The following is a 25,531-nucleotide window of genomic DNA, read 5'->3' as shown; positions in this document are numbered from 1 at the left end:
TCTGAGCCTCCAGGGAAGCCCTTACATTGCTGTAAACTGACGTTTACATGAATTCACCGAGGGCTGGACTTCAATATCCTCACCTGAGGCTCATACACAAGTCATCCATAACTTTTCTTTCAGGAGGAAGTAGCCAAATAGCCTGAAGACGGTATTATTCCAGTTCTTCATTGCTGTATCAGAAACAGTTTATGGTGCTTCAGAAATGTTGAACGGTTTCACTAGAAAGGACTTAAAAGCGTACATCTGGGGAGAGAGAAGCGCCGCGTCTCCTGGATGCCCCAACGTGCCCCTCCTGGAAGACGTGGCGAGGCAGGGGAGCCCGGCGGCCCCTGCTCCAACCAAGCGGGGCGGCAGCGCGCGCTGCGCGGAAAACTCTGGAGCAGCCAGCCAAGCCCCGGCGCACCCTTGCTTTCCTTCCCTGCGCCCCATCCCGGCCCGAGCGGCGAGGGGGTGGGAAAAAGGGCAGCGGGCGCCTTTAAATGCTAATGAAGTCGATGCCCCAACTCCGGAGCCAACCCTCCCCACCCTTTCCCCTCCCCGGGCCCGCGCGCCGCCTAGAAGAACTCGTGCGGGGCCATTTTTGGGGCAGTAAGACCGAGCGCGGAGCCCCGGAGCGAGCGCGCAGCCCGAGAGCGCGAGCCGCCTCCGCCGCGAGACCCCCCCACCCAGCCCGGCCTCCGGGAGAGCGAGCCCCCGGCCGCCGCGCCCTCCAGCCGCGCCAACCGCCGACCAACCGCCACCGAGGTGCCCGAGGGACAGCGGAGGAGGCGGCATGAGCGAGGCGGGCGAGGCCACCAGCACCACCAGCACCGCCGCCGCCGCTCCCAGCAGCAGCGCCCCCATCACCACCGCCGCCGCCCTCGCGCAGGCTCCGGCGGAGGCGGCCCCCCAGGACCCTGCGCCTAAGAGCCCGGCGGGCGGCGCCGCGCCCCCGGCCCCTGCCCGGGCCGCCCTGGTCGCGGGCAACCCCGGTGGGGACGCGGCCCCGGGCACCGCGGCCCCTGCCTCTTCGGCCGCCGTGGGCAGCGAGGACGCGGAGAAGAAAGTTCTCGGTGAGTCAGGCGGGGAGGATGAGGGGGCCGCTCCGGGCTGGGGCCGGGGCCGCCGAGCACGTGTGGGCAACTCCAGCCGCCTGTCTGGGCGGGACGGAGCGGGGCGGGATCGAGGACGGCACGGGGTCCCCGCGGATATGGGGGTCCCCCCGGAAGTGGGGTTCCCCCACCTCTGGGGCCTGCGGCCGCCCATCCCGCTGGCGCTGCCGGGCCAGGGCGCGGCGCTGCCGGCCGCCCAAGCGCCCCTGGGCTCGCAAGTTGGGGGTCTTAACTGGGGGGTCCCCTAGGAGGGCGCTGTCGCGCAGTCCCGTGGCGAAGCATCCCTGCGTGCGGAGGGGAAAGAAGCGGCAGTCGGGAGAGAAGATCCAGGTTGGGATGGAAGTGGATGTAGGAATGGGACAGGCACCCACGTGGCACGGGAACTTTGGAGTCCTCGCTTAGGATCTGGGCGAGGAGAGCATTTCCTTGGAGGGAGGAGGAAGGCGCCCGGAGTAGACAGGGCAGGGGTGGGGGAGTTGGTGGTGGTGGAAAGGCTTCTTGCTCGGAAGGCTCAGGTGTCCGTCCCAGACGCCCTTCTCACGGGGGCGCGGGAACTAGGCCAGGCTTCTGTCGGCCACATGCTGGCCGAGGGGTGTTGCAATCCCTCTCCGGGAAAACTTGGGTCTCGGTCCCGCGTCCTCCTCCCTCGCCCTGCCCGCTGCTGCAAGAAACACTTGGTGTTTACCAATCACTCTCGTCTTCCCGGATTGTGGGAAAGCGCTTGGTGCAGCAGCTGAAAAAACTTGGTCGGAAGTGAGGGGATGACGTTAGTTCGCAGCCTCGGGTATCTTGGGGACTTGTAACTTAGGAAGGGGAATCGGAAGAGGAGATGTTCAGGTCCCGGGGGCAGAACGTTACAAAGGATGTCTGTAGTCATTGTTGGTTTTGTCACGTATCCCGGCGTCCTCTCATTCAATAACGTTAACGCCCTGTGTGAGGCCTAAGCAGTGGGTGGGGAATAAGGTCTCTAAAGGGTGTGTGGTGTGTGTATCTCATTCCCGCCCCCCCCCCCCCCCGCCTTTTTTTTAAAACCAGGGAAGGTTAAGAAATGGTGTAAGATGCTTCTGAGAAATTTTCAGTATTTTGCATGGGGCATGCTTGGTCTCTGTGAGCCTTGCCTGCCCAATTTTCTAGGAAGAAAATTTTATAGGCAGAAACTTGGAGGAATCATATGAAGAAAGTTTAATACGATCACATTTTCCCTGCCTTGAGAGGCCTGTGTTCATTTTTTTTTTTAAGGGTTAGATTTTACTCAGTTACTGTCAAACGAGTTGCTAAATGTAACATGTGCAGGTTAAGAAATAAAATAGCCTTCATTTCTCTGGGCTAAAAGTTGCTCCAGTCTAGTCCAGGTTGTATTGTGATATTGTTTTCAACAAGTGTTTTCTTGGAACACTTCCCATGCCAAATGTCAACAGAGACAACCTTGGTTTATCCGAAGCAGTGTTAGGATATGTTCTTAATTTGATTTATTTTCATATAAAGGAAATTTCTCAGTTTTTCACTGGATCCCTGTATCTTTCTTGAATCTAAACTGAACTTTAAACTGCAGTAGATATCTTTAAAGATGAAGGAAATAGATAAATTAATTTACTCAGCCACCAACTGCTCTGACAGTCCCAGCACATCCCCGGTGGTGAGGTTGTAGGTCTTGGGTCTTTTCACTGTCACTCCCAAATCTCAACAGCAAGGACAGCCTTCTGCCTGACATTTCAACACTGTCTCTGTCCAGTATGTTCTGCCATCTCCTGTCCTTAGCCAAGCGGACACATGGTACTTACAATGTGCCAGGTGCAGTGCTGACTGAAATGGAATTCTGGTTTGGGATTCTTGCATTCTAGTTCTTAGAAATGGTTCTAAACTTCGGTGTATAGACACAGGCCAGGGGAAGCAGTTGCCGTGGCTGAAGGAAAACTTCCCTCTTAATGAACCTCATGGAAGCTTGTTGGTCTTCCTCCTTTCCCCATCCAGCTCTGTGTATGTGAAGTGAGTTTATGGGCTTAAACCAAGAAGAGAGGATGACTGTGTTTGGCCTTGTGAGGTCACTGGAAATATTTGTGAAATTAGGAAAGTTTTAAAAACTAAAGTGGGAATAAAAATAACCTTCCACCTGGATTGAAGTTATCCTTGAAAATCACTTTCATCTTTCTCTTTATTAGTGTTGCTTTTCTAATCACGATTATGCCTTTGACGGTGCCAGTAGATGTTAATTATATGAAAATGAATCAGAAAGAGTTCCTACCTTTATATTTTGCTTATGTTTTTCTAGATCATTAATTTTGGGGCAAATGAGACAAACAGCATATCATTTGAAATAATGTGAGATTTAAAAGTACATGATTGATCAAAACCAGTCTTCTGTGTACATTTAGATCTAAAATATATATTTTTTTCCCTCTTTGCCCTGTTGCTCTAATTAAAATGCCCTAAAACCGAAGGTATTAATAGTTTAGTCTTTATTGGAGAGAGATCTTCTTTAGTTGGCATAAAAACTGGAGATTGCTCAGTGGATGGTGGGCCGAATGACTTTGAAGGCAGAAAGAGTTTTTCATTTGTGTTTTCTTTTTACAAAGAGAGTTAAACTATTTCCCCAAGCATATTCATGTAGCAAAACTCAGAACTAACCCTGCCCATAGCAAAGTAAGCCCTAATTACTGTTTTCCTCTTGAATTTAAAAGCTGAATCTTTATTATTTTTCCTTGGAAATTAAAAATGTTGTATCTTGTGGTTAATTGTTATTTTCTCCCCTAAGCTTTTTTCTTTATTAAAGATACTCTATTGCCACATTTCCTGTCTCACTGAATTTTGATAATTGCTTTATGCTTCCTGAATTTAGACCTGGGCATTTCATAGAGGTACTGGATTTGGTATTCACAGTTGATTCAGAGGAGTAATCTAAAATCATAAATGCCTAAAATAAACATAAATCTGTGAAGTACAGGTTCCATGACCATACTATTGGTTTAGATTTCTTCTCTTGAGTTCTGTTAAGACCTTACATTGTACAGAAATGGTCCTGTTACATGGGCAAGTAGAGTCAGCAATCACATTGGGAGGGTTATAAGAAAATGCTAATAAGAATTTGGTTTATAGGAAAAACCAAAATCAGTTTGGTTTGATTCCCACCAAATGGAGAGAGCAGGATAAACAATGAAACAGAATCCCAAATTCATCACAGGTTTGAAAAGGCCTGTTGCATCATGTCTCAGGGTGGTAAGAACAGAACTGGCCTGAGCCCGCCTCACTTCTATTATTACTCTGGACTCCTCTGATGGGCCCCCGTCTGGCATCAAGACAAGTTTCTTCAGGTCGCTGTAGATTAGCTATTAACAAGGAGCTACTCTTTCACTATGTGGAGTTTGCCGACTGTTTCAAAGTGTGAAAGTGATGTGTCAGGTCGTCGGGGCTCACCTTGCTAATGTGTCTATAGTCACTTTCATCGAGAGCTGCGTTCAGCACTTAGAACATTTTTCTGCTGTAAAACTTTAAAGAGTATGTTTTCATTTTTTTTCCCTTCAGCAGTGTTTCTCAATTTTAATCACTGCAGAATCATATAGACTTATGACAACACCTTATCTCAGGGCTTCACTGAAATATTTCCCAAGGAAGAAAGGTTTAGTCTTCTGAAGTTCCCTGTGACAACTTCACTTCCTCCATTTTCTTCTCTCGGTAAACTCTGGAGTTAAGCTTTTAATGGTTTCCTCAGGTATATTTAGGCTTTAAATAATGCTATCAAGACCTTAGTGGTATGAGCTTTATCTCTTTGTAGGTCAGATACTAATTTATCTGCTTAATCCTATTTTAGCCACCAAAGTCCTTGGCACTGTCAAATGGTTCAACGTCAGAAATGGATATGGATTTATAAATCGGTATGTGTGTGTGTATCTCTGCATGTTTTATTTAAATATGTCCTCGTCCTGTGGCACCTGCTGTTGGTGTCTTTTCCCATACTTTATTAATGATTTGTGTAAGTTTTCAGATTTTCGAGCCGTGTAAATACTCTCATTTCTAAGCTACTGATCATTAAACATTAATTGGAATGCATTTCTAAAACACGGATAACTAACTTATTTTATATAATCTGGTCATTAAAAGAAAAAACAGTGGCGGTGGGGACAATAGAGACAGGGGAAGGGCCTTAAGATAATTGAGTGGGTATCCACAATTTCACAGATGGAGCAGTGGAATCCTAGACTGGTTAAGCAACTTTCCTCAGGTCACACAACTAGTGAGTAATTGAGCTGGATCTGTAACCCAGGTCTGGTCCAAGTCCTGTGGAGAAACCACAGTGTTTTCTTTAAACCATGGTAACTTCTAACCATATAGGAATGAGAAGACAGCTGCCAGTGGTGAGTGTTCTGATGTTTTTATATGATGCCATCATTTTCTCTAGCCCTCCTAGCTAGGACCCCGCCTCCTTAAAAAAAGAAAAAAATTCCTCTAAATTCTTCCTTGTATGTTTTGGTGGGCAGTGGGGGTGGGGTGGGGGTTTAGGGTAGGGTGGTGGCAGAGAGGGGGTTGTTTTAGGTTTCAGTGTAAGGAGAGCCTAGTTCACAGCTGTGCCCTGTCCTTTTAACTCTCTTGCTTTGCTTTTTGCTGGGAGGGAAACCTCGGGCTCTGGTTACGCATCATGTGATTTAGAGAGAGGAAGCGGGTGTTTCGGCAGGTTGACTGTGTGTGCATGAAGCCAGGCACCACCGTCGTGGAGGAGTGAGGTGGGTCCCTTTGGGGTTTAGAAGTTTTTAAGGAAGATTGACTTGAGGCATCTGAGTTTAGAGGACAGACAGACATCTATGTTGTGTTTTGAAGTCCTAGGCTCTAAACTGTTGTTTTAAGTTTTCCCACTTAACCTAGTCCCTTTAACTGTGAGCTTTTTGTCTTCCAACAGAAATGACACCAAAGAAGATGTCTTTGTACATCAGGTAAGAGGGACGATAACTGTGACCTTTGCTCTCTGAGGAGAGGGGCGTCTGTAATGTGCTATTATTATCCCTTTCCCAAAGTGAAGCCCTGCACGTTGCTATTCTGCTCGAAACTCCTTCTGGGGTTTTATTTTGGCAAGAGGGCCCAGTTGCACATTTTAAGATTAGCACTTAAGCTCTTCTCTTCCATCACATTAACTGTTTTCAGACGGTTTTTATTTTTTGAGCTTAATGAAATAATAATCAGACCACGTGCTAATTTTTAAAGCCTTCGAGTCTTTAGCTAAAGCACTTCTATTTCCATGTTAGCAGCCTGTGCGCCCGACTGTGTTTCCTCCTTGTGTTTGGCTGGGCCCCACCTTACCTTCACCCAGGTGGGTGCTGGTTAAAACCCCCTTCATCAGAGCAGCTTGAACTTGGGTAAATAGCACAGCAAAGCAGATGGCTGGAATGGGTGTATCCAAGACATGGGGGCTTTCCAGGAGGCTCAGGGGTAAAGAATCCACCTGCCAATGCAGGAGACTCGGGTTCAATCCCTGGGTGGGGAAGACCCCTTGGAGAAGGAAATGGCAACCCACTTCAGTATTGTTTCTTGCCTGGGAAATCCTATGAGCAGAGGAGCCTGGTGGGCTACGGTCCGTGGGGTACAGAAGAGTTGGACATGACTTAGCAACTGAACACAAGCAAGATCCAAGATATAAGGAGACTCCAACTCCCAGGCCAGTCCCCTCCTCTGTCCTGCTTAGCGCATGTCCAGATCAAATAGGCCTGTAGTCCCCTGTATTCAAAGGAGATGTAGAAAAAGTGTAAAATATGGAAAACATGGACTTCTGTGTACAGGAAGCTCAGTCTTTTTCTACATTATTGACCTAGGATGTTATTCTGTATCCTGGACTTGCTTGGCAAAAGAGGTTAAAAGCATTACGTGCATTTAGTTTTCTTTTTGTATGGTTAGTTTTCAGTGAATTGTCTCACATATGTGTGGTTCTCAGTGAATAACAACGAAGAAGTACAGAGACAGGTCCGAAAACCAGCACGGTCACCTCCAGGGCTCTGTCGAGCATCTGGTTTTCTGTGTTTTAATGTTATTTAGGATCCTCTGCACCATGGGGTAGAGTTCGGTGACTGGAGAGAGTGCTATCTCAGGAGAAGCTCTCCCCTTGTGGTTTCTATCAGTTACATTCCAGTTGTGCCTGGGTAACTGGAGTGGATTACTTTGTTCAGACACAGTGACTTTTAAAGTCAGAACAGACCAAAAGGGAGTGTTGCTTATAACACCTAGAGGGTAATAGAGTTTTTTGGGGTAAGCACTCTGCCTTCTGGTGACTGCTGGCATAAAGGGACCTCAGGAGGGTCTGTGCCAGCGGCCAGCCTCACTGGCCTGTGAGTGTGTGACCTGATTCCAGCCCCCCGTGAGGCTGGGCGGTGAGTCACCTCGGTGTGCTGAGGCTTGCCCAGTTTAACAGGAAAAAGGGAACGAGCCGGTAGGGAGGGGCTGTTTTTGGACTGGCTGAACAGTTCAGGCGGCCTGCGCGTATATCCTGTCCTGAACTGCCTTTTTCCTCTGTGGGTGAGGTCTCGGCCTACTGGCTCATTCTTTTTTTTTTCCCTCCCTCCTACTCAGGGTAAGGGAAGGGCTAGATTACACATGCCTAATCGCTTTATAAAATAAGGCTGACCTAGTTCCACAGAAACCCGGAGCCCCTTTAACTGTTTAGAGATACCAGCCGACGAAATGGGAATTCATTGCAGGAATTATTTTCTTCCCTCCATTGATTGAAAAAGAGAAGCCTGTTCATAAGCAGGTATTTAGGTACCCATGTTCACTGCAGAATAACGTCATTAGCCTTTCAGTGTTATTTATCAGGGAGCGCATAGGGATGAGCTGACATGTGAATGATGTGATGAGAAAAATTTGAATAAATATCACACAGTTATAGTATAGGGTATACACTACCCCACCCACCTGCCTCCTTCCCTCAGGCTGTATTTTTATAAACTCAGATAAATCACTTATCAGCCTCCAGTTGGTTTCCTCATCTGTAAAATGGGAGAGGAGAAGGTTATCAGCAGTGTTTTGTTCTTGAGGTATTTTCATATATTGTCAGAAATATTTATCCTCCCTTGGATTTTTAAAATTTCTTTGGAGGTTAGCAGTTTCTCTTGTCCACTGAAGTCTCTATCCCCATATTTCTGTGTTTATGTGCATCTGTAAAATTTTATGGAGGTATCCCCCATCCCACAGCCCCCACAATGATAGAAAATAGAGCCTGATCCAAGACACTTCATAGTGTGAGGAAACGCATCTATCCAGTATCTATCCAGCACCTATCCAGTATCACGGTTAGTTCATCAGTATAACTGCACTTTCTATTTGACCCACCGACCAAGATGAATTTTGAAGGATAACATGAAATCAAGAAAGTAATGTGGAACATAGTTGTATAGTGTTTTTTTTGTTTTGCTGTTGTTGTTTTGAAGATGCAGGTTAGTTGGGAGAACAGATCAGGGTTTCCCTGGTGGCTTAGTGGTAAAGAACCCTCCTGCTCATGCAGGAGACAGAGGTTCCATCCCTGGGTCAGGAAGATGCCTAGAGGAAGAAATTGCTACCCACTCCAGTATTTTTTCCTGGGAAACACCATGGACAGAGGAGTGTTGTGCATTGCAGTTCATGAGATCACAAAGAGTCTGACACGACTTAGCGACTAAACAACAACAACGTTAGATTAACAATTTCTTCAGTAGAGCCAATAATCTTGAAAGGGATGAACTCTGTGGCCAGCTTTGACTTATGCTTCATTCAGAATTTTTTTTAATCTTGACAGACTGCCATCAAGAAAAATAACCCACGGAAATACCTGCGCAGTGTAGGAGATGGAGAAACCGTAGAGTTTGATGTGGTTGAAGGAGAGAAGGTGAGAGGAGATTGTGGTTGGGTATCCAGGGTGCTGGCATTATTTTCTCGCTTAGTAAATGGTCTCTCAGTCCTTTATGAGTTAACAGTACTTTGGATTTTTACTATGACAGAAAGAAGTGACTCTTTAAGTAAAAGTATTTCTGATTATTGACTGTCATAGGCATTGTTTGACGCAGTATTAATGGATATTTTAATTTCCATTTTAATAAATGATGAACCCTATTTAATCATGGAAGGAAAAGCTAATTTCTGAAGATTTAAAATGACAAATCTTATTTTAATCTTATTTTAAATCTTATTTTAAAATGACAAATCTAATACCAAATGTATTTTCAAGTGAAATTTAAAATTAAAACAGGGCTTTCCTGGTGGCTTGGTGCTAAAGAATCCACCTGCCAGTGCAGCAGACATGGGTTCGATCCCCGATCTGGGAAGATCCCACGTGCTGCAGAGAAACTGAACCTGTGCACCACGGCTGTTGAGCCTGTGCTCTAGAGCCCTGGAGCCGAAACTGCTGAAGCCCGCACACCCTCTGGAGCTCATGCCCTGTAGCAAAAGAAGCCACGGCAACGAGAAGCCCGTGCACAACTAGAGCTTAGCTGCTGCTTGCTGCAACTAGAGAAAGCTCATGTGCAGTGATGAGGACCCAAGGCAGCCAAAAATAAATACATAAGTAAAATTTTAAAAATTAAGATAGTTTTATAGTATTAAAAATTGATAAAAGCTGTTTTGGGGTGAAAGATACCTTTTTTTTTTTTTAAGAATAAAATCAAATATAATCATTATGTTTTCTCTTTGGCTTGGGTTTTGAAAAGCCAGAGGCATCTTGACAGACCGTATAACCGTTATCTTCAGATGAAGAATAACCCAGGAAACTAAAAGGATCATTTTGATGTGCATCGACAGGTTTTTTATGCTGTGATATGTTTAATTCTAATATTAGTAATGTCTTTTATGCTCTATTTTTTAATTATAAGCTGACTAGTTCACTCCCAGATGATTGTTCTGATATACACACCATTCATTCCATAGTCCCTATTCTTAGCAGCTCTCAAACTGTTTCCTGTTTTAAAAGAGAAACACTTTATTCCATCTCGTATAAAAATTTAAGTGATCTTTACCAATGTGATCCCAGGGTATCTTGCAGATCTTTCAGAGTTCCAAGTTATCTACCAGCAAATGCTGACCTGTAACGACCCCTAATGTCCCCATCCAACTATTAAAATTTTGTTTAGCCAGGTTAATTTTACTTCTGTGTATTTTCAGTATGTGAGGTTATACAAATGGACTTAGAGTGGAGTTTCACCCTTTGAATCTCCTATGCCCGGACTTTTTATATTTTTGAAGCATTACTTTATCTGCTTGTCCATAGAGAATCTGAAGGCTCTGTCTGTTTCAACAATAAGAAGAAGATTTAAAGAGGGACTACTTTCATGGACACTGTGTATGAAAGCAGGAGCTGAGTCGAGGGCCCCTCATTCCTGCCCCTGCCACACTGGGAAGAATTTCCCTCTCACTAGCTCAATGCTGGGCAGACCACATGAGCCCATGAGTGGATTGTCTTGGTACCGCACAGAGTAACAGGTTTCAGTATTTTCCAGGAAGAGAACATTATCTCAGTTATTTCCAGTGAAGAATATTCTTCCTGGTCTAGCATTCCTTTGCTCCAGTTGCTTTATATTTACCAGTTTTATATTTCTTAAAGATAAATATATATACTTATTGCTCTTGAATCAAGAGAGTAAAGCTTGTGGAAGCAAGCAAGCTGTATGTACATCTATTATTTTTTAAACTTTTTATTTTACATTGCAGCATAGTTGATAAACAGTGTTGCGTCAGTGTCAGGTGTCATGCTGTATACATTTAAATCAGGACATCAAGCATCTTGCTCACCTTATTAAAACCAGGGTGTGTTTTTTACGTCACTGGAGGAACTTCTAGTACCTCCTGCCGGTCTTAAATCCTCTGGCTGTCTAAGGCTGTGCTTTTGGTCGTTTGGCTTCTTTCTGACTCCAAGGCCATCTTTGCTTTCTTCCTTTCTCAGGGTGCAGAAGCAGCCAATGTAACTGGCCCGGATGGCGTTCCAGTGGAAGGGAGCCGATATGCTGCTGACCGGCGTCGCTACAGACGCGGCTACTACGGCAGGCGCCGTGGACCGCCCCGCAGTGTACGTTGTCTCTTTCATCATCAGTGACCCAAGAAATGTGCACATCTAAAATTAAGTGTGTATACTTGGAGCACATAAATGCTGTATCTTCTGGAAACACAGTGATTTTTTTGGATGGGAAATTTTTCGTGTTCAGAATTTATCCACACTGGTCTTATGGGACATTTTTGCCATTCAGCAGTTTTATCAGTTTGTTTGCATTTGGCTGCAAGTAATAGCCATTTAATTATCTTGTAACAAGAAGGCTTAATTATGGTGGGCCGTGCCAAAGTTGTCAAAATGGTTTTCTCTTCTTTTGGCTCCTTTATTGGCCAGAACCGAACTGGGTGGGGTAGGGGGAAGGGGCCAGGGACTTCTGTAATTGGCTTACATCTGTTGTTCATCCCTTGGCGCTGACCCTGTTCCTTTCTAAGAAAGTCAGCCTTTCCTTGGCAAGGAAGAATGAGGAACAGCTCTGGAGTAAGTGATGGGCAGTGCTGGCCACTGAAATATTAAGTGATTTGCCTCAATTATGTAGCTGTTATATTTAGCATAGCATTTCCCATTATTTCAAAGTTAAGCAATAATTAACTGTCTGGACTTTTAGTCCTGTAGATTGGTACCAATCTAAGTGAAAGGGTTTACAGCCAAGTCTGGCTGGAGCTTTCTTAGGAGGCTCAGTTTAAAATATTCTCGAGGCATCCAACTTGTGGTCGTGAGGAACCTCTTAGATATGAGTCATTTTTTGATGTTTCTAGAATTAGTACCTGGGATTGATTGGTACTCTGGAATAAAACTCAACATGCTTTGTGAACACAGGATTGTGGCTATGTGCATCATCCAGGGAAAACTTTTGAAAAAAATCTCACCAGAATGAAGTATTTGCAGATTGAGAGTGGTTTATATCTCTACACTTGGACATAATAGTATTTTTCTGCTTACCTAAATGCTTCCTCTCTTCATTGTGTCATCTTAAACATGCAGCCAAATTGTTTTTTTTATCAGATTCCATATGGTATCTTGTTTTTCTTCCTGTATTTCTCTTACCCATGTTTTGCTTATCCTGTTTGATTTTAATAACAAACTGTGTCAGAGACAGTAGGAATAGGCCTACCATAGCATTTACTACATCATGTTAACTCTTTCAGGTTCACCAGATTCATGGAACACTAGTTGTAATTGTCTTGATTTCTAGGTTAACTCAGAAGTACAAGTGGTAAAAAGCCTTTAGTGAAAAAATTTCCTTCAAAGACGGTTCTCCTCAGCTCGAAATTCTGAAGTCATGTATGTGATGTTTAGAAACAAAATTATCAAAATTCTGAAAATAAACATAAATGAAGGTTTTCTGTTGTGATGTCTTGTAGGTCCTGACAGCTTTCTGAGTGTGTTTGGCAATGGTGGTGCCATTGTTCTTATTTTGTAAAACTAATCTTAATGAAAGATTTGGCTATAGAAAACTCAGACACAGAGAAACCTAAAGAGAAAAACAATGTACAGTTTATTCAGTCACACTATTTGGGGGAACATTTTCTATGCTAATATGCCTTTAAATCATTGGGGATTATATCTGATACAGATTTTATGAAATACAGAGTTACTTGGATTTTCTGAAATTAGACTGGTTGAGGCTATACTTGAAGCTTTTCCTCTTTGAGAATTTCATTGCTCATGTGGGCTTGGTTTTCTGGAGGGTTCTAAATCTTAAATACTCTCACCCCCAACATCAGTCATTTAATTTTCTTCATTCTAAATTTGTTCATTTTTTAAAAACTATAGTTACTTCCCTTAAGACTACCTTTGGCATTGCAATCCCCCTTTAAAGTAAGATTTGAAATAAAAAATTCTTTAAGGGATGTTTAGTTATTTACTTATATTTTTTGATATAAAATGTTAGTATGTGAAATGGTAGTTTAAATATAGGAAAAAGATAAAATGATTCAATAGTTCCTTGTGTTAAGAAGGTTTATTATATTCAGAAACTATTTATTACTTGCTATTATGTATTAAAGTGCAATTAAAACTTTAGTCCTAAACAAATAAAGAGAGGTATGCCATAAGTCATTGGTTCTCAAACCTTCTGGTTTTTGGACCCATTTATATGCTTAATTATGGGATCCCATGTATGTTTATATCTATTAATATTTATTGTATTGGAAAGTAAAGCAGAATTTAAAAGATTTAATTTATTTTAAAATAAGCTATTACTTGTAAATACAAATAACTTTTTTTAAAAAAAAAATGAAAGCTATTTTTTAATTGAGTGAAAAGAGTGGTGTTGCTTCAGGTTTTTGCCAATCACTGATGTTGGTTTAATAAAAGACAGCTGGATTCTCACAGCTCCTTCTGCCTTGGGGCTACGAGGGACCACGTGTCACTGTAGCTTATGGGAGATCCAACCCCCCTTCTGCCCCCAACTCAGGAGAGAATGAGATGGGAAAAGACAGCATCCTGCCAGCCTTATGAGAATAGTTTGACCTTGATGACCCCCTAAGAAGGATCTCAGAGACCCCCATCCACACTATGAGAACCCAGCCACTCCAGGAAGCAAACTACTTAGGATCAACCACAGAATATACAAAATATATTTTTCTTGACTTTGCCCCAGTGTTGGGGAGACATATTTGGTGGAGCCAAATATTCTAAACTGTGTAAATGTTTTTTGGGTGGTTAGTCAACTGATACTGACCAATTCTAACTAGATGCAAACTAAATTCTTTAGCAATTAATTGCACTTGCTTTTCCGCTTCTTGGTATTTTATCTGCACAGATCTGCTTTAATCTTAATGTAGCTTATCTCAGGTCATCGCCTGATGATCAGGGGTAAATGCATTTTTGTGAATATACTAGAAGGGATCATTCCTTTTGGGGGGGGGGGAATTTTTTTTCTTTCGTTGATATACTCAGCTTAAATGGTATTCTTTGCTTCTTTCCCTGCCGACACCTCCTCTGAACCTCTGTTTCTTTGCTTCGCTAGTACGCTGGGGAGGAGGAGGAGGAAGGGAGCGGCAGCAGTGAAGGACTGGAGGCCCCCGCCGCTGCCGGGCAGTTCTCTGGGGCCCGGAGTCAGCCGCGCCGCCCCCAGTACCGCCCCCAGTACCGGCGGCGCTTCCCGCCTTACCACGTGGGACAGACCTTTGACCGCCGCTCCCGGGTCTTCCCCCATCCCAGCAGAATGCAGGTAAACCAGCACCTGGGACTTCTCTCCGGCAGTCCTCACCCCTCCGTCCTTCCTCTGCCTCCTCTTCCTCCTCCTCTTCCAATACCAGCGGCCGGAAATCAAACCTTGCTTTTGGCTTCCCGATGCTGATGCTACTTAACCCAAACAGACCTGTCTGCTTTCTGAGAACGTTCCTTCTAGTCTCATTTCTAAAAGCACGACCACATGAACCTTGAGCCTTGCCTATACCCAGGGACCCTGGTGGACAAAGTACAGTCTCAAGTTTATGGAAAAAAAAATGGAAGACATAAAGTAGGGACAAGTGAGGGTGTCTAAGAGCTGAACTCTGAAGTCAGTCAGGCCTGGGTTTGAGTCTTATCTCTGCTGCTTACTGTGAGCTTGTGAGATTAATTTGTCCATCCATTAAATGGGGATAGTTGCCTCCAACTTGGGGCTGTGATGATAAAATCCAAGATAAAGACTGTAGTGTGTGACAACTCAGGATGGAGGGTGTCTATAAAGTCCTTAATTTAGATGAGATAATATTGATGATTAAGGAAACCTCATAGGAAAGTGGAGATGATTGTCCCTTTTTTTCTGTTTTTACTGCAAAATACTGATACAACTATTGTGGACTTGACCTGTAGTTAATAAGCCTTTCACCAACTTTGCAGTTCCCAGGAAACTTGGAAATCTTGGGAGAGGACCTCATTTTTGGTACCACTAGCTTACACCTTCTTCCTCTTAGTGTCCTTGGTTTTTGTTTGTCCACTGAGTGTTTTTACTGAACATTGTGTTCAGTCTGTTCTTTGCTGCCCTTTTCCTATCCTATCATGCATGACTGTGTTCTTCCTACATTGCTTCTTGTTTTTTTTTTCCCCTTCTACTCTTTAACAGCTGTCCCTGACAAATGTGCTAAAAATAGCAAGTAGCCTTACTTATATGGAGACATTGGGTACATGAGGCATAGTAGGTTTCTTTAGGGCAGCACCCTGGGCCTCTAGGAAATGAGGACAGGAAGAGTCAGGGAGACAACGACACACATTTATTTTTAGGGAGTCAGTAGTGCCTTCCTAAAATAATCCTTTTTCATGTTTAGCATATATATATGTAGCATTTTTTTGAGAATATGGTTTTTGAGAATATTGGTTCTTTCAACCAATATTTCAACCAATATTGGTTGAAAGAAAAGTATATTTCACCTTAGGAATAGGAGGTTCAGAGCAAAGGGATGCTTGTGTACTATGCAGAAAAGCAGGTTGAAAACTAATTTTGAAAATGTGTGCATATTCAGGTAACTGCATTTTAGTTGTCTTAACCTGGGTTGAAATTCTTATTTATTTAGTAGCTAAAATAAGAGCCTCAGCCGCTTTTCCTGAGCACCCTTCTAATACATACTATGTTGATTGACAGAAGTCAGCTTAAGTCAACCAACAGCACCAAATGAAGGTTTCTAAAACTTTCCAGGTTGTCTGTGTTCAGTTCAGTTCAGTCGCTCAGTTGTGTCCGACTCTTTGCAACCCCATGAACCGCAGCACTCCAGGCCTCCCTGTCCATCACCAACTCCCGGAGTTCACCCAAACTTATGTCCATTGAGTCAGTGATGTAATGGCTTAAAAATATGGAGAGATCTCTGAAGTGGTAAAGATTGTGGAGATCAAATAGAAAAATCTTTGCCCACACTTGTACAAAACCGTGAAATTTATTGGACACAACAGAAAGAAAATGATAATTTGCCAGCCAGTAGTATTTCCCTTGTGTACCGAGGATGTCGTTATAGCGTGATATAGCCGTGTCCAAATGACTTCCCTTTTTCAAAGATAATAATTCTCGATATTTGGCAAATAAGTCACGGCAGTTACTGAGCTGATATCAACTGTTTGTCATCTTCGAGAAGAGAATTATATGACAGAGGAAAAGGAGCAGCATTGTTTGGCCTCCACCAAGAGACAGATGTTTGAAATCAGTTCTTAGTTTTCCCTACAGCTTTATGGAATTGGCAGTGGCATCCATATTTTTGTTGTTGTTGTTACAAGTGAAGGGATTTGAGTAGTTTAAGAAATTAGCAACTTTTACCTAAGGTCACATGGATGGTAGACTTTGGTTTAAACTCGATCTGTCTAGTCTCCTGTTCTGTCATTCTAGTATATGTTCATCCTTTATATGTGTTCCTTTCTATGTGTGTGTGTGTGTATGTGTGTGAATCGAAGTTCTGAAGAAGAATTCAGAGAAATAAGGGAGGCTCATGTGGTTGGGATGTTACGGGTGAATAGAGGGGTAAGTAGACTAAGGTAGCATCAGGGGGTAGCATCAGGGCAGATTAGGCATGCGTACTGTAGACCATAATAAGAATTGTTGACCTACCCTCAGTGTGATGAAAAACTAGTTAAGGGATCTAAACAGGGGAGGAAACGTATTTGAGAAATCACCAGTTTAAGGAGGCTGGACCACAGGAGGCAGCAGCAGAATTAGGGAGACCAGCTCCCTCATTTGCCCTATGGAGGGGCAGTCAGGGCAGGAATTAAGAGTGCTAGTGGTGGAGGTGTGAGGAGTGGTCACATTTAGGAAGTGACAGCATCTGATGATGGAGTGAACGTGTGGTGTTAGGAGTAAGCAAAGGAAGACCAGGTTTGGGCAGAGAGACAGAAGGCATTTGGAGATCTTCTGGACACATTAAATATCACCTCCAAGGGGAGAGAAGTCAACTTGGCAGAAAAATAAAAGAGGCAAGAGGCAGAGAGTGGCTTGAGTTAAGAGGGTGTGATTTTAGATGAGGTGGGAGACAGTGTCTTTGAGGATGTTTCAAAAGTGACCTAAAAGAGGCAAGGGAACAAGGCGTCCACACAGTGGAAAAGGCATGAAGGGTGGAGGGAATGGCCAGGACAATGCAAAGGCTGAAGGGAGCCGGGAGGGTAGAGGAGACTGTGGCTGCACGTGTGGAGACATCAAAACGTAGGTAAAGGCCTGGGCCAGGGAGAGAGGGACTGGTAAAACGAGTGTAGGTAGAGAACTGAGCCAACGGCTGAGTTTCGGGGTTCAGCAGCAGCGAAGGATTAGGGAGACAAGGAGTCCGGTAGAGGACAATGGGAAGGAGCAGATGGGGAGAGAATGTCCTGGAAGGAAGTGCTGTGTTAAGTGCTATTGAGGAAGGGAGGGAGGGAGACTGACTAGGTTAGTAGGTTTGGTAACTTGGAGGTTAGTGGTATGTGAGGACCAGAGTCTCTGAATTCAAGAAAGAGCTAAGAGGCGGTGTTATAGTCCCCTTTGAGGAGGTTCTGTGCTGGCAGAGGGGGTCTTCCACCTCTCTATGTATGGATGTTGTAGAGGAGCTCGGAGAAATGGGGCCATGGCTGGTGGAGGATGTAGGGTCAGGGCAAGGTTTTTGTTTGATTTGATTATGTTTTTACATTGAATTCTCTCCTGGCCTTCCTTCCTTCACCAACAACCTAAAGTCATTTGGTGGGCAGATCAAATATGCCATACATCTACAGACATCACACACATGTAACTTACGGTGTATGTATGTGCGGTATGTATTTGTGTCTGTGTATTATTTCTGCCTACTGAAATGGCCTGAAATCAGTCACACGTTAATAGCACTGAGTGTGCCTGGCCCCCAATTTTTCATTTAGGAATACCATTCTCCAATAAAAAATAGAAGCCCTTTTGGAGAACTAGCCAATTTCAGAGCCAGACCAGAGAAAGTACAATATGAGCCTAGAACATCTTGTTGTGCCAGAAAACAAGGAAGTGCTCAAAGAATGCTGGAGTCACATCCAGAGGACCCAAGCCAGCTGGACAGGGCTCCCATTGGCCAGTAATGATAGTAACAGATTACAGCTCATTGAATAAAGTAGAAAACCAGGAGTTTTCTATATAAGATATAAACAAATATAAAAGTCTACAGATATAAACAAATATATTTAATTTGATGAAAAATGAAACATTTACAGGCTTTTGAAAGGAGGCTGGACCACAGGAGGCAGCAGCAGAAAATCCTCATACATTGCAAAGGGGAAAAGCGTAAACTTCCCCCAGGGTTCTTCTCAGTGAACACTGTCAATAACAATAGGAATTAAGTAGGAATTGACACCATATGCTGGCCAGCAGGATGCGGTGAGAAGAATCCAGAGCACTGTTGTGGCTTCCTTCCAAGGATGTGTAAGTTTAATCATGTGGAGACCCTAAACAACCCCAACTGAGGAGTATTTTGCAAAATAACTGACTTGTAACATTTGAAAGTATCAAGATCATGAAAGCAAAGTAAAGACTGCAGAACTGTTCCAGTTAAAGAGACAACTAAATTTAAGGTCATGGTTCTAAGTGAGTCTTTTTATTGTAAATGACATTATTGGGACAAGAAATCAAATGGAGTTTGAGGTTTTGAGTCTATACTCTCAACCACCCTGTTACTTTGTGATAATTTAAAGAACACAGTTGGAAAAGATGGATGTTATTTCAGCATGTTTATATGCCTGGATGGAGCTGATGGAGGAGAGGGGGATTGAGAGTTCAAGTGTCCTCACAGGCCAGAGAGAAGGGTTGACTTTGTCTGTGGGCATGGGCCACTTAGTCAGTTGAGTGAGAGAAGAAAAAGCAAATGTAGGTATGGGGTGGTAGATTTGATGGTGAAAGAATAGAGAGATTCTTCTCTGACTGATTCTCTTTTCTTAGTGAAGTACGGAGAAGGAAGGGATATTACCTTTGAGTGGGAAAAAGCAGATTGAGATGTGTCTGTATTATGAAGAAAATCAGAGATTTTGAATGGGTTGGTTTGTTTGTTAGTTTTTTGTTCTTTCTTCCCCTGGAAGTTCTGTAATAAATTAATTCCCCCAGCTTCAAATAAATTTCTAAAGGAAGTATTTTTTTATTATATATTGTTATACTTCAATAAATATGCAAACAGGTTAAAGGAAAAAATTGTACAAAGAAGGAATCAGAGGTGAAGGTGTGGTTAAGAGACATGGGGTGACCTTTGAATGTAGAAACCATTACTGTATCAAAGGGGTACCCCATTTGTAGAATGAGTGGGTTTGAGTTTGAAATTCTCAGACCCCCTGAAGATTCTCATTGCTCTAATATAGTATATCATTCCATTTCCTTTGGCAATAAAGGTTTTCTTTCAGGAGACGAATGGAACATCTTAACATGTTTAATATTTTCACTTTCATGCATTGGAGAAGGAAATGGCAACCCACTCCAGTGTTCTTGCCTGGAGAATCCCAGGGACGGCGGAGCCTGGTGGGCTGCCGTCTATGTTGTCGCACAGAGTCGGACACGACTGAAGCGACTTAGCAGCAGCAGCAGCGGCAATATTGTAAAATAAATTTAGGTGCACGGGGATCAGGAAAAGACTGTCTGTCTAGTGGGACTGAGTCTGTCTTTCTTTCCTATCATTCACACACATTTAATCAGAACACAGTTCACTGATAGAAGTGAGTCCCCAGCTTTGTAATGAAGCCTTTCTTTTTTTCCTTTAAAATTTTTTCTGAATGCAACTGTGTGCTGTCTCTCTCATATCCTGCATTCTGACACTCACTTCAGCTCTCCTCGCCTCCCTCCAGGCCGGTGAGATTGGTGAGATGAAGGATGGGGTCCCAGAAGGAGCGCAACTTCAGGGACCAGTCCATCGGAACCCAACTTACCGCGCAAGGTACCGGAGGTAGGTGACGTTGCCTACTGACCACTGACCAACTGAAGAACTTGCCAGTGACAGTAGGGTGGTTGGGGTTGTTGCAGGTCTGTTTGTTTTGGATTTATTATGTAATGAGAAGATGCGACTGCTTTGACCATATGTCCAAGGTTTGGTGGGGCTCTGCAATATATGTGTTTTTAGATGGCTATGTGACATTTCCCCTGTTCCGTAACAACTAAAATTTCTAGTTATCCCTTTACCAAAGCATTCTTTCTGATTCATTTCTGATAACTTTCACATGATGTAAATTCACACTTAATTTTTATTTTATTATATTTAATGAGATGAGAGCAACAGAAATTAACTGACAAGTTATTCAGTGGTAGCGCTACACATGGAGGAAGAATTGGCTGCCAGCATGTATTTGTGATACAGTAAGTCCCCTACATGCCAATGAGTTCTGTTCCAAGAGCATGCCTATAAGTCCAGCATGCTTCGTTCATAAGTCATAAAAAGTTAGCCTAGGTACCCACGTAACACAATCAGCTAGACAGTACTGTACTATAATAGGTTTATAATACTTTTCATGCAAATAACGTGTACATAAAACACTATTTATTTACAGGGCAGCAATGGAGAAACAGATATAGAGAATAGTCTTTTGGACGTGGGAAGAGAGGAGGAGAGGGTGAGATGTATGGAAAGAGTAACATGGAAACTTACATTACCATATGTAAGATAGACAGCCAACAGGAATTTGCTGTGTGGCTCAGGAAACTCAAACAGGGGCTCTGTAGCAACCTAGAGGGGTGGGGTGGGGAGGGAGATGGGAGGGAGGTTCAAAAGGGAGGGGGATATATGTATACCTATGGCTGATTCATGTTGAGGCTTGATAGAAAACAAGAAAATTCTGTAAAGCAATTATCCTTCAATAAAAAAAATAAAAAAACATTTTTAATCTTATAGTACAGTACCTTAAAAGTACAGTAGTCCAGTCAGTACAACAGTTGGCGCACAGGGGCTAGCAAGAAGTGACCAGGCAAGAAGAGTTACTGACTGGAGAAGGGCGAGGAGGTGGGAGATGGTGGAGCTGAAGGACCGTCAGCAATAGGAGAGGGAGGGCAAGCACATTCGCATCTTTGAAAGTTTGCAACTCATAGGGGACTTGCCCTACTGAATGTTCTGATAATGACGTGGTCTAATGCAGGGGTTGAATCAACTAACTTCAGATCCAGTTGTCTGTGTTTAAATTCCCACCCTGTGACCAGCAGCTCACTGGGTGAGCTGTATCTCCTTCTCATAAGTTTCAGGACTCCTCTTAGACGGAGTCACCAGGTTTATAAAATGGACAATAAGGAATATTCCACAGTTGTCAGTAAGGTTAGATGTACTCTCAGGCATTTAAGATAATCAGAATGTTGCCTGATATATAGTAAGCCCTCGATAAATTGATTATTACTACTGCCAAGGATGTTAAGAGTAGTGAAAGGAGTGTTGTTTTATTTCTGCTTTATCCCTTGTGAAAATCAAATTGGCTAGACTCTCCAAGGTTCATTGTAAGCTTTTTATATTGTAAGCCCTTTGCCCTCTCCTTGAAGAGCTTCATTCGCAAATGACATCCACACCCCCTTGAAGTTTGGCAAAATGGGAATATTGACAGGAGGGTGAGGATATTACTCGAGCTCTCCTGATTGGCAGCATTCTACATTCTTTTTTCTCACAAGATTCCTTGTAATTTTAGATGCTGTCATTCTAATGATTCACTACTAAGGACTTTGGAAATAAAAGAAGCTTCATAAAAATGTCTTAAGGAAAACAGGAAAAAGATCCTGCGGATCCCAATTTTGTCAATCTCTAGCTGTGTGTGACCTTGGGAAGGTTATATTCGACCTTTTTGACCTATAAAAGCAGCAATCCTATGTGGTTCAACCAAATACTCACCTTTAAGCCTCCTGGTTTTCTCACTCTAAATCTTAAACTCACAGAATGAGCCTTGACGTTAAATGAGATAATTAAATGAAAGCATAGAGCACAGGCCTCGGCACACAGTGACCAATGTTCGTTTTCTTGCTGTGTCGAATCCCCTTGGTCTCCCCGTCTTCATGGCAGGCTGTCCACAGAGGGCAGATATCAGGCGCTTTTCTTAATTTTTACCCCCACAGTGCCTGGTAGGATCAGAGCGTATGTTCTGGAGATGTTTGTTCACTGTAAATAGTGTTCAGGTGAAGGAGGAAAATGATTGAAAAATAGTTTTGTTTTTTTTTTAATCTCATCCTTTTGTTCCATTTGCCACATTAGCCTTGCATAATAGGAGTCAGTCTCGATCCCTTGACTTTTTAGACCTTTAAAGAGAAAACCTGCTGTTCTTGAAGGCCCTTTCCAATTGCACATGTTCTCTTTTCTCTGCTCCAGGGGCCCTCCTCGCCCCCGACCTGCCCCAGCTGTTGGAGAGGCTGAAGATAAGGAGAATCAACAAGCGGCCAATGGTCCAAACCAGCCACCTGCTCGCCGTGGATACCAGCGCCCCTATAACTATCGGCGTCGCCCCCGTCCCCCTAACGCTCCTTCACAGGATGGCAAAGAGGTGAGGCCAGCTAGTCAGAGGAGATGCTGCCAGACCACCCTGGACCATGTCAGCCTTTACTATTCTCTTCTAAGAGTGGTTTCATAGTCTGAAAACTGAGGCCAAAAATATGTGTCATATATGTATCTTTATGTATAATAACATTTTCATAAAGGTATTATATACACAGAGAGGGTGAGAGAGAGAAAGAATGCCTTGCCCATATCGCAAACCAAATATTTGTATTCAGCCAGTTAACACTCTAGTCAGAATGGTTAGAGCTCTCCAAACAAAGGACAGCGTTTATAGAGAGGAACCTGCCTCTCAGCATGTGTTGAAAGTGACTGTATATTTTTTATGACTCTCAGCTGTGGAGAGTGATGGGGTTTAGTTGCCGTTTGGAAGCCATTCTTCGGTGGTTCTAATTTTTGACTCCAACTTTAAGAGTAGTTAAGAGTTTGCACAGTGATTTACCTCCGCGGGCAGGAAGATCCCTACTTGTGAGAACTTTCAGTCTTGAACTCTCCGCTGCAGTGGAAGTCGGTTCATTTCTGGTTTGTGGTTTTACTGTGTGTTTCAGACCAAGGCAGGTGAAGCACCATCTGAGAACCCTGCTCCGGCTCCCGAGCAGAGCAGTGCAGAGTAACAGCCGGCTCCCCAGGCACCTTCACCATCCGCAGGTAGGCGGCTCACGCGGAACCGATGTTCTCTTTAAATAGCGCCGACTTCTCAGCGGTGGCACAGATCAGTCTAAACTAATCCTGCAGTTCGTCTGGGCCAGCCTCTTCTCTCCATCAGGATTCTGAGAAAGAGCTGTTTCGGTGGTGAAGTATCTCTGAAGCTGATCTTTGCTTGGTTTCGGAGACATAAACGTGCAGACAGAGTTTATGAGTGTCAAAGTCATTTTTCTAGATAGACAGTTGTCCGCTATTAACACCACTTATTTTTTGAAAGTTTTACTTTTGTGACACCTAGTGGCCAGTTTGAGAATTTTAAAGTGCCTGCGTGCTTGTTCTGTGGCTTCAGCCTCTTTGGACGACCCTGTGGACTGTAGCCCATCCAGCTCCTCTGTCCATGCAATTTCCCAGGCAAGAAACTGGACTGGGTTGCCATTTTGTTCTCCAGGGGATTTTCCCAGCCCCGGGATCGAACCTGCATCTCCTGCTTGACAGGTATATTCTTTACTACTGAGCCACCAGGGAAGCCCAATGTGCCTGACAAGGCTTCATTTTAATAACAGAGGACTGTGATCTGTGGAACAAACAGGAATATTTTTTCTTTCCCACTTCCCTTTGACGCCGGCATTATTTATGTGCAGTGCTTGAGAGCCCTTGGGTTTCCACACCCGGTGCAGGATCTACTCCTCATTTGCTTGAATGCTCTTGGGCAGTTAGATTATCCTCTGCCACAGTTCTGTCTGCTGCGGGTAAAATAGGGATATTGACTGGTCTGGGTATTGCAAAGGCAGACGTAGTGATATTACACATACGAAGTACCGAAGCAGGGTGTGGCAAAGAATAACCTCTCCATCAAGTTAGCTTGTTTTTCTTCATTATTGCTTCCTGCTTTTTTTCTGTCTTCTTGCTAAAAATCTTGGAAATTGTATTTGTATAGGTTGAAATATACTGGAAAGACTGACTCAGCGAGTCTTAAAAGAATATATAAGCCATAGTTGGTTTCAATCTGGGTTTTTCATCTAATAAGTCCTGAGAATTTGATTTTTTTAGTATTTCTTGGTTGTTGCCCTTTTCATGAAATAGATAAGGAAGTAGCTTTTAGTTAAAAGGGTTTTAAACTTATAATAGTAGTGTTATTTTTTCAAAAAATTAATATTTCATAAAATTTTAAGATTTTAAATTTCTACATTTTAAATGCCATCTGCTTTTACATGCAGAGGTTTGGATTTAAATTAGCCTTTCACAAGGTAGACAAGTGCTATGCTGAAAATATTCTGTTTTATCTCTAGGTAGCATGGGCAATTTATCATGGAAATAAATTCCATATTCAAAGTTTCTTGTAGTAATTGACAGGATTATATGTTAATCATTTGGCCATAACCTTTTACTTGGTAACATTATTTCTAGGTATTGTTCCTAAGGAAATAATCCAAAATACGGGGGGAAAATTTCTATTATAATCTAGTATTGGAGGAGTGGTTAAATATTGAGATATATCCGTATTAGGAGATACTGTATAACCACTAAAATGGTTATGAAGAATTATCAGTGTTATAGTATCATTTATTTGAAAAGGCTTCATGATGATAATTTTCTTTTTTATAATTTTGCAGAATTTTTACCATTATGCACTGAGTGTTCTTATTTATAAAAATGTTTTATTAGAAAGTTTCCATTAAATTCATATTTCAGTTTACAAATCTCTAAAAGGTACACATGTACGATTTTGTTTTGAGCTTTTTGAAAGTTATTTTTTGAACTGCATAAAAAACAGGTAATTTGTGCCTTTTTATTCTTTAACCCTTGGTCATCTTGTCGCTCTTAAATAAAAGTCTGATGTGAATATTTTCCAGGTGACTTAATTAATGACCGTTCAAAAAATAAAGCAAAAAGCAGACCACGAACGACCTTATGAACACCAAAGAAACGTCCAAGCAATAAAGTGGAAGATTAATAACCAAGATGTGGACATTAAAATGTTTACTACACTTCTTTACAAAACAGACAACTACACAAGGAAAGTGTCAGCCATTTTTTCCAGCAGCTGAGATCCTGGGAATGCCTGCACATAACAAGAGAGCCACCTCCCTAGTTTCAGCAACCACTAGTTTATATTTTTTTCCTGGTTTTTACTGTTTTGGTAATATGAATTGAAAGAAGAATTATTAATACCGCATGGGGAGACCCCCCCCAACCAAAGAAATCTGAAATATATAGTAAATGCTTTTTTTTTCCTTTTCTGTTCATTTTGGATGCTGGTGCTAAACTTCCAAGTGTCATGATTTAAAAAAGAAATTTTATTCCCTTCTTATTTATTTCTAGGATAAGGGGAGGGTAACATTTTGCTTTCTTATGTAACTCTCTTTGAAAATGTGCAGTACGAAGTTCCGCAAAAATAAAATTTTTACCCTTGAAGGATA

The 25,531-nt window shown here is 42.9% G+C and overlaps 1 protein-coding gene across 2 annotated transcripts; it reads left to right on the top strand.

Moving 5' to 3' along the window:
• The first annotated feature begins 553 nt into the window (after positions 1–553).
• Positions 554–25,531, top strand: YBX3 (Y-box binding protein 3). Of its 2 annotated transcripts, XM_043881115.1 has the most exons (10): positions 554–1,055; positions 4,900–4,963; positions 5,983–6,016; positions 8,842–8,931; positions 10,978–11,100; positions 14,054–14,257; positions 19,801–19,898; positions 22,284–22,455; positions 23,015–23,114; positions 24,965–25,531. In XM_043881115.1, exons 1-9 carry the CDS (start codon positions 776–778, stop codon positions 23,078–23,080), a joined length of 1,131 nt encoding a protein of 376 aa, XP_043737050.1. In that variant the 5' UTR covers positions 554–775; the 3' UTR covers positions 23,081–23,114; positions 24,965–25,531. The 2 variants fall into 2 exon arrangements, with proteins under 2 accessions (XP_043737050.1, XP_043737051.1); XM_043881116.1 differs by lacking the exon at positions 14,054–14,257.

The sequence above is a fragment of the Cervus elaphus genome, chromosome 22, assembly GCF_910594005.1.
Source record: "Cervus elaphus chromosome 22, mCerEla1.1, whole genome shotgun sequence".
NCBI classification, from domain to species: Eukaryota; Metazoa; Chordata; class Mammalia; order Artiodactyla; family Cervidae; genus Cervus; species Cervus elaphus.
Note: the sequence above shows the minus strand (reverse complement) of the source record. Positions and strands in the feature narration are given on the sequence as shown.

What these genes read in the sequence shown, in the direction of transcription:
- YBX3 (XM_043881115.1), top strand. Translation starts at nt 776, where the DNA reads ATGAGCGAGGCGGGCGAGGCCACCAGCACCACCAGCACCGCCGCCGCC. An exon ending in ATGTGGTTGAAGGAGAGAAG is followed by an intron (nt 8,932 to 10,977) that starts GTGAGAGGAGAT and finishes TTCCTTTCTCAG; the next exon opens with GGTGCAGAAGCAGCCAATGT. An exon ending in CCCATCCCAGCAGAATGCAG is followed by an intron (nt 14,258 to 19,800) that starts GTAAACCAGCAC and finishes GCCTCCCTCCAG; the next exon opens with GCCGGTGAGATTGGTGAGAT.